The sequence below is a fragment of the Leptomonas pyrrhocoris genome (assembly GCF_001293395.1).
Source record: "Leptomonas pyrrhocoris isolate H10 chromosome Unknown, whole genome shotgun sequence".
Classification (NCBI taxonomy): Eukaryota; Euglenozoa; class Kinetoplastea; order Trypanosomatida; family Trypanosomatidae; genus Leptomonas; species Leptomonas pyrrhocoris.
Genome location: NW_015438393.1, coordinates 20833 through 28550, shown reverse-complemented (window position 1 = coordinate 28550; position 7718 = coordinate 20833). Strand labels below are relative to the sequence as shown.

General features: G+C 55.9%; 4 protein-coding genes across 4 annotated transcripts; all 4 read right to left on the bottom strand.

The window, feature by feature from the left end:
• Positions 1-501: 501 nt before the first annotated feature.
• ABB37_09904 (hypothetical protein) lies at positions 502-1470 on the bottom strand (the record flags this gene model as incomplete). Its single annotated transcript, XM_015809574.1, has 1 exon — positions 502-1470. The coding sequence occupies one exon, from the start codon at positions 1468-1470 to the stop codon at positions 502-504; it is 969 nt and encodes a 322-aa protein (XP_015651784.1).
• Positions 1471-1634: 164 nt separating this feature from the next.
• Positions 1635-2525, bottom strand: ABB37_09903 (putative trans-sialidase; the record flags this gene model as incomplete). Its single annotated transcript, XM_015809573.1, has 1 exon — positions 1635-2525. One exon carries the CDS (start codon positions 2523-2525, stop codon positions 1635-1637), a length of 891 nt encoding a protein of 296 aa, XP_015651783.1.
• A 201-nt stretch (positions 2526-2726) lies between these two features.
• Positions 2727-3991, bottom strand: ABB37_09902 (hypothetical protein; the record flags this gene model as incomplete). Its single annotated transcript, XM_015809572.1, has 1 exon — positions 2727-3991. Exon 1 carries the CDS (start codon positions 3261-3263, stop codon positions 2727-2729), a length of 537 nt encoding a protein of 178 aa, XP_015651782.1. The 5' UTR covers positions 3264-3991.
• Positions 3992-5146: 1155 nt separating this feature from the next.
• Positions 5147-6868, bottom strand: ABB37_09901 (TATE DNA transposon; the record flags this gene model as incomplete). The annotated part of the gene is made up of 1 exon (XM_015809571.1): positions 5147-6868. One exon carries the CDS (start codon positions 6866-6868, stop codon positions 5147-5149), a length of 1722 nt encoding a protein of 573 aa, XP_015651781.1.
• Positions 6869-7718: the final 850 nt, after the last annotated feature.

Sequence of the window (7718 nt, the reverse complement as noted above, 5' to 3'; positions counted from 1 at the left end):
TCTTTTTAAGGATCCCATGGGTCCCTGTCTCCCCTTCGCAAGTTATACCCCTTCGCCAAAGCCGTCGTGGGAATGTCGCGTTCGCGTGAGGGAAAATCCGCGACGTTGTCCTCAGACCGAATGTACCGGAAAACCACGTGTATCCCCTCGTCGCGGAGAAGTTGGTCCACCTGCTGTAGCTCGGCCGCAAGCGCTCCCGATTTCGAAATTCCGCGTCGCACCGCCCCCAGAACTGATGTGTTGTCGATCAATACAAACAATCGTCTCGGTAGGCGCTCTCGAAAAGCCAGCAGCCCCAGGTGCACCGCACGCGCCTCAGCCTGCATGATCATCCGCGGTGAAGAATCCCACCGAGCCCCCGTGATGAATACTGGACCGGCGCCCAGAAAAAGAACCGCCCCCCAACCCTGGAGCGAAGCATCCGTCACCAATGTGGCTGTCGGCTCACCCCCCGGCCGATGCACGAGACGCGCCTCGTTTCGGTGCAAGACCTCCAACAAATCAGACGCGAAAACCCCGGATGTAGGGCGTCATGGTGATCTTGCTCCTGGTGGTGATCTTACCTCTATTGAGGGAGCTCAGCTGGCGTCTCACAAACTTCAGAAACATGTAGTTACGAAACAGGCGGACGCCCAGCACCGCCGCGCCATAGATGGCGCGGGATGTAAAGACCTCCAAATCACCCACCGTCATCTCCTCGAAAGGAGGGGTCTCCCGCAGATGGCGCCATGTCTTTTCACCTAAACGTACAGTATGAGTTGCGTGATCAAAAAACACCCCGACGAATGTATATGACGCAACCGCAACCTCCGACTCACCAATCGTGACGCTGGCGTCCCGCGCGAACTGTGTCACACGCCGCGTCCAGGCCTCCACGGCCTTCAGGGGACCAGCAATTCTCACATTGTCTATCCAGACGTGGATTTTCAATGCCGTTGGGCAGGCGAAGGCGGCATCGACCACAGTGGGTACTCCTGCCAACGCCGACGTTAACAACTGCATAAGCTCCGGACTCGCAGCATACCCCATCGGCAGCCGCGCCAGCTCAACGAGGGTGCCGTCGTCGAGGCGGCAACGAAAAGCCGAACGCGCCTCCTCAGGCAGCGGTACCTGGTAAAACGAGGCTTTCAGGTCCAAATTGGATGCGCCTTCCTCCCACACAACGTCGAGGTATGCGGAAATGTGACCCAACGGCACGTCAGCCTCGTAGGAGTCCTCCAGGTTCTTCTCTTTCGGCCACGCGATAAACCTCCTACGTAGCCCCGAAGGTTTCTCCTCCACAACCGAGAAAGGAACGAACCAACCCCGCGTAGGTCTCGGAGACGCCGGCACCAAGACGCCTGCCGACATGAGGACTCGGGCATCACCTTCAAAAATCGTCCTGAGCGGTGACGTTCCTGGATCGAGCTGTTCCGGCGATGACAGTAAACGCCATAACTCGTCAAACCGCGCCTTGGCCGACGCCTTCATGCGTGACCGCAAGATTTCGACGTTCAGCGGCTGCACGTCCACGTTCTGGAGGGGGAGAGAACGTTGCTCCTCCTCACTCGCAACACGACTTTTGTTGGCTCGGCGGAGGACCGTGTGCCCTCCAAAAGCAACGCGCCGCTCTGGTTCCATCCAAGGTGCCTGACTCACTTCCGAAAAACCAAACGGTCGAGTAAACCCGGCAGCACGTGAGAATTCGTGAGTTCCGTGGTTTTTGGGCCCATGTAGCGAACCGTCGTCGTCGGTATATCCAGAGGGTCTGCGTGCTTCGCGAGAGCCACCACCGAGCGTGGGGGAAGTGCGTGCTCTTGGGCCAGCTGTGCCGCTGACTGAAGAGCTCCTCGCTTGATGGAGTGTGCTGAGTATCCGCGCTCGCGCAGACGCTGTGCGATTTGTGTCGTCGTGAGCCCAGTCAGCTTGCCGCTCTCCCCGACCTGAGCCTTCAACTTTCGCAGCTCCTGGGCCATGGGACCCTGCAACTTCACATACCGATGTGCGCGGTATGGATTGATCTTTGCCGTTTTTGGAATGGCTGCCCAGTCCAAAATCACCGACCCGTCCGGTTGTGGCAGCAGGTTCTCCCCTCGGAGATCCTTCACCTCCCCCCACCGCGACGCGGTCATCCATGCCAACTGCATCACAGTGGCGTCGGCCCACGAAGGGGCCCCTTCCACCAGGGCCCGCATGTCCGCTGGTGTGATCGGTGCTGCCTGACGCACCTCCTCCTTTGCCTCGCGCTTCCGGCATCCCGCCAGGTACGCGTCTACCACCGCTATCTCCCTCGTGAGCAGGGACTTCAGTGTGGTGCCGTACTGCACCTTGGTAGAGTACTTGAGCTCCTTCGACTCCAGGAAAACCGGCACCGCGTCGAGGTTGAGCGGCAGTCCGGCTTCGAGGCAAAACGACTGAAAGCCTCTGAGCAGTGATGTGCGCTGCTCCCATGTGGTCGGCTCGTACATGTCTGCCGCCACTTCGTTGACCTGGCTCCTCAGAGCCGACAGGTGAGGGGGCACCGCCTCCAACCCGTCCCAAAACATTCGATGGTCGTTGACCGACGTTCTTGGCGGTAGCGACGAGTGCGGTCGACTTGCCACCCCTCCGAAATTTGTGTGCGGCACCAACTTTGCAATCTCCACCAATGTCGGTCGCCGAACCTGTGGTCGACTCACCTTCTCCAAGCTCGCGGGGTCCGTCGACCAGTTTCCTACCTCCGCCGCTGCCTTTCGCGGGGCCGGGAGTCATACCGCAGACCCCGCCCTCCCGTTTTTTGTGCCGGACGAGGAAGTACGGCTCATAGGACGCTCCATGATGGCCTTGGGCTCTCCTTTCCTGTACCGGGATGGTTGCGGACAAATCGCGGATTTGTGACCCGTCTTTCCGCAGTTGTAACACACGACAGAAGACGCGGGGGCAGAAGACCCTGTTGTCTTGTAGGCGTCCTTCTTGCCAGACAAACGTAGAACTTTGAGGAGCGGGTCGAAATTGTACGAGTTCTCCTCGCACGCCTGCAGAAACTCAGTCTCCGTCATCTTGTACGAGGATCCATTGACCCTGTAAAACAACGTCAAACCCATCCTGCGCCCAGTGCCCTGGTGGTCAGCCCAATACCGCGGGTCGGCCTCCGCCGCCAACAGCCACCGCAGGACCGCCTGGAAGGCATCATTCACTGGCGCAGTGCGGGGTGCCTCGCCGCGAAGAAAAATGTGCTTCAGCTGCTTCTCAATCTCGTAGGGAGTCTTCCCACGGAACCAAGGACGCCATGTGCAGACGTCCATTGGGTCGAACTCCACCTTTAGCGACTCAGCCACTGACTCGGCGTCGTCTAAAAAAGTCAGCCGAGACTTTTGTGTTGGCGCCCCAGGCCCGTCTTCCCCGTCGTCATGCTATCAACTGGTTGTGCATCGCTGCCTCATGGCGTGCACCTGCAACCTCCGAAGCTGCCTGCGCCCGCAGTAGGGAGATGTCCGACTGCAGGCGGACTGTGCCCACAGCCGTGGCGGACTGTGCCATCCCCATGTAGTACCCCGCCAGCTCCGTCTTTTGGATCAACCTCTCATAGAGGTCGCGGGTCTCGATGCGGAAACACTCAACGTGATGGGGGAACGTGTGCCAATCGAACGTCTCGTATCCATCCCTGAGGATCAGAGAAGTATTCTCCCGCCTGACTCGGAAGGTCACAGGCCGAGAATCCGATCCGTTCGGGCCCACGATCTGCAGAGTCAACTCGCATTCGCCCTGCTCGGGAAGGTTCTCATATTAATCCGTGCAAACCAAGTTCCACTTGGACGGATCGATGAGTATAAGCGCCATATTGAGGGAAACTACCTAAAAGGGTTTTAATATATTCATGGATCTACTAATTTTTTTTAATATTTTTTTTTAAAACTGATGAAACAACTGGCGATGATTATAAGAAACAACTGGCGATGAATATGTAAAAAACTTGCGAATAAAACTCTGAGAAGGGAGTTTTCAGCGAAAAACCGGAGTTTGTCGATATCCTGATCAGAGAAGGGTTTGCAGAAGAGGAAAGATTTTGAATGAAGAACGTGCGGTCTGGAGGGAATACGGTTTGCAAGCTGCACGCTTGACGTCACCGTATGACTGCACATTTAGGACTTCACGACACCTTTGGTTTGTTTAATGAATTAGTGGATAACGGCTGCAACGAACCGAAAACAGCTGGGCACAACTGCCTATGCCTGCTGCCGGCCGTGAGCATTCAATAAACTAGCCCGTACCTAGTTAAGGGCCACAGAGGATCACTGGTAGAAAAGAAGGAAAAAAAAAGGGAAAAACGAAAAACGTGAAACCAAAACGAACGAATAAAAACTAAATTGTGTTGATGACACTCCTGGGTTAACGATGTACTCGAATCACCCTTTGTCATTCATTAGTATTATCTCTCTTTTTCTGGTTGTTTGTTTGACTGTTTGTTTAGATTATCGTCTAATTTGGTCTCATTATATTTGCTCAATTAATGTCTGCAAAATTTTTGTTCCACAAAAACCCAAAGGAGAATGATGATAATAACAATCATCACTTAGCTAACAAATGAAGAAAGTTTTACACAGAACGGTAAAACAAAACTAACAAACACGAAGAACAAAACACAACATGCACCGTGGCTTCGATCCTCTCCTGCGGGGCGGGTGGGTGGCGAGAAAAGTACGCAACGATTGTGAGAAATCAAGCTTTCCACTTTCGTTTGCCAGACAAGCGACGAGGGAGGAGGAAAGAAAAGGGGTGACAAAAAGGGGGTTTTAGGATGAAAGAAAACCTATCCAGGCAATACTGCTAGCAGCAGTACCTGGTATACGCCGTATGTACATTGCTTGTTCATCTTTACGGAAGGCACTAATACCTCGTGATACACTCGCGTCTCGACACGCTCATACTCGGTTGAGTAGCGCTTTGTCGATATCTTGATCAGAGAAGGGTTTGCAGAAGAGGAGAGATTTTGAATGAAGAACGTGCGGTCTGGAGGGAATACGGTTTGCAAGCTGCACGCTTGACGTCATCGTATGACTGCACATTTAGGACTTCACGACACCTTTGGTTTGTTCAATGAATTAGTGGATAAGCGTCTGCACTGTTCCATCAAAACAGCCACCCCAAAGTTAGCGAACTGCGTTGTCTTTTCCTCTCTGCTACGTATCTATTCACAGAGTGGGGAGTAGCCATTCTGCAGCTTAGGTACTCCGAAGTCGTCTGCGGGAGACTCGATCGTCTGCGCCGAGTAAGTTTCCCCAAAGTGGCGAGACAAGTCGTCAGCCGGGTTGGTCTCGCCTGCCATGTAAAAGAAAACCACTACGATTTCCTTCTCATGGAACAGAGCATTGGTGTACTGGAACAGGGTGTTCAAAGCGTATCCCCGACCCATTCCACCGTACCCGTTTTGTCTCCGCTGGGCTCTCACGATCGCAATGTGGTCTGTCACCACCGCCCACATTTGACCCGGGCGCGGGTTTCGTCGGTACATAAGCTTTAGCAGACGGAGAATCGCTGCCGGTTCGGCGTGCGCTGAATGTTTGGAAGTGAAGAAAAAGGGGTCGATGCGTGCCAAAAGTTCATCCTCGTCCTCCGCCTCCGGCGCACCGAGCTCACTCATCCACCGCTGCTGGTACTTGAACGCGGTGCCATCTTTCCAACGAGAGATTGCACCCCAGCCCTCTGCAGAGGCATCGGTGAAACTGATACAATCGTACCGCTCATCTTCGTAGCCAACGTGCACCGCCGGCGCGATCTCCCACCATGGGTTTTCGGTCAGCTTCGCGCCGAGGTCTCTCATCGTCCTATTAACACGCGGATCCAGGTATGAGAGCTCCGAGTCCCACGGGCGGCCTTGGTCGACCAGACGATAAACCCCTCTATATGCGCGGAGGAGGTGAAAAAACATGGCGGGGTTCATGCGGGTCGTGTGGAGGGCATACATCTCGAGCGACAACAACGAAGCAAAACTGCGGCAGGTGAAGCGTTGCGCCTGCAGTGCTAGTGTCAGCTTGGAGACTGTCTTGATCGAGTTCGACACCAATCGTTCCCTGCCGTTCCACATAAACCGTTCGCCAAGAAAGGTCTGCTCCTCTTGAGCCAGCCTGAGAAGTTCGTCGTCTGACTTGTGCAACAAACTCTCTCTGTCGGGTGACGTCAGCAGGTTCGCCTGTCGAATCCTTCGCAGAATAGCACGCACCGCCGCAGCAAAAACGTACTCTTCACCCGCTTTTGCCGCTATCATGATGTTGTCGATGCACGTGTAGATGGTGGCTTCCGTGGCTACATCAACGATCATGTTTGTGATGGACTGCCCGACCGCGACGCTCCAGCGAGCACCGGTCGGTAAAGTTTTGAGGCGCAAATAATACTCTGGCGATGTGTGGAACACGAATTTATCCCTCGTCTCCTCGGGAAGGGGGATTGCGTCGTAGAACGCCTCGAAATCGATTTGAAGCATATACTTCGCGTAACGCAGGCCTTGTCGCCGCTCGAGGCGTCCCGGACTTCGTAGCTGCGGGAGTTCCTCCTTCCGAATGACGGAGCTAAGGTGAGGTTCGGTGATCAAACGTCTTCGGCCTTTCATCTCCGGAACAGTGAAGACATTCACCCCGTGTACGCCGTCGTGGAGGCGTCGTCCGTAGTGTGTTGGGCAGCGTTCAAATTTGCCCATTCGGACAGCTCTTTCCTCATCCTCAGTGCTCATCTTCGTAGCCTTGATGGTCCGCGACGTCCGGAGAAAGTCGAAACGCGAAGCATAGAGGAATTTCATCGCCGCTTCAAACAGCTCGCGCGTGGAATCGTGTACCACGTTCAACCTGCGCACGGCCTCAAAATCCACCAGCGTCGTGCGCTTCAGGTGCAAAGGCCATTCAGCGGGCGGTGGCATGACCAGCGGGGGATCACCACTTCTGCGGCGAATTTCCTCGTAGAGCGAGGTTAGCTGGATCCCCAGCTCCCACGCCTTGGGTGCCTTTACGCCGACGTGTTCGGCACGAGGAGGGCACGGGCCGCGTTGTCCTGCGCAGTTACGGCCTCCGCCGTAAGATGGCGGCCATAATCCAGGTACCGCTGCAACGTCGCCACTCGTGTATGCCCCGTCAAACGCATGACTTCGGTGTCCGTCGCTGCGTTGTCCGCTAAGCACCTCGTCGCTCCCTTGCGCACTGAAGGGAGTGCCGCTGACGGGTTGAACAGCCTCAAGGCCGCTCGCACCGTGTCTTTGAGGGGACCCACGGGGGAGAAGAGGAGTTGCCCGGGACCGCGTGTCGCCAGCAGCTGCTGCGGGCGCGCCGGTGGAAGTGGTCCACCCACACGAAGGCACTCTCGAACATCCGGGCGGCTCTGTTCAACTTACCGTTGTACTCGAACGTGCAAAAGCGCGTGGACCTCACGGAGTACCCTCAATGGACAGCAGCGATCACAGCCGCGCATCGTTTCGAGCGCGAGACGCCCTCGAACCCGCCCCCGCCCATCGATATAGGCCAGTACAGGCAGGCGAGAGAGCACCTTCGCCTCCATCCGATTCCGTCTCTGTACCTGGGCATGATGTGGGCATTCGCGGCGAGAGCGGGGGACATCGGCCAGTTGAAGGCACGGGACGTCCACTTCAACCCGACAACGAACGAGGCGGAGCCGACGATCCGGGTGAGCTTGACAGTTCGGCGCGGGAAGGGAGCCCGATTTCGCGGACCCTACACATTGGCGTCCCGGCTTCTGCGCGCGGACGCTTCGGTTCT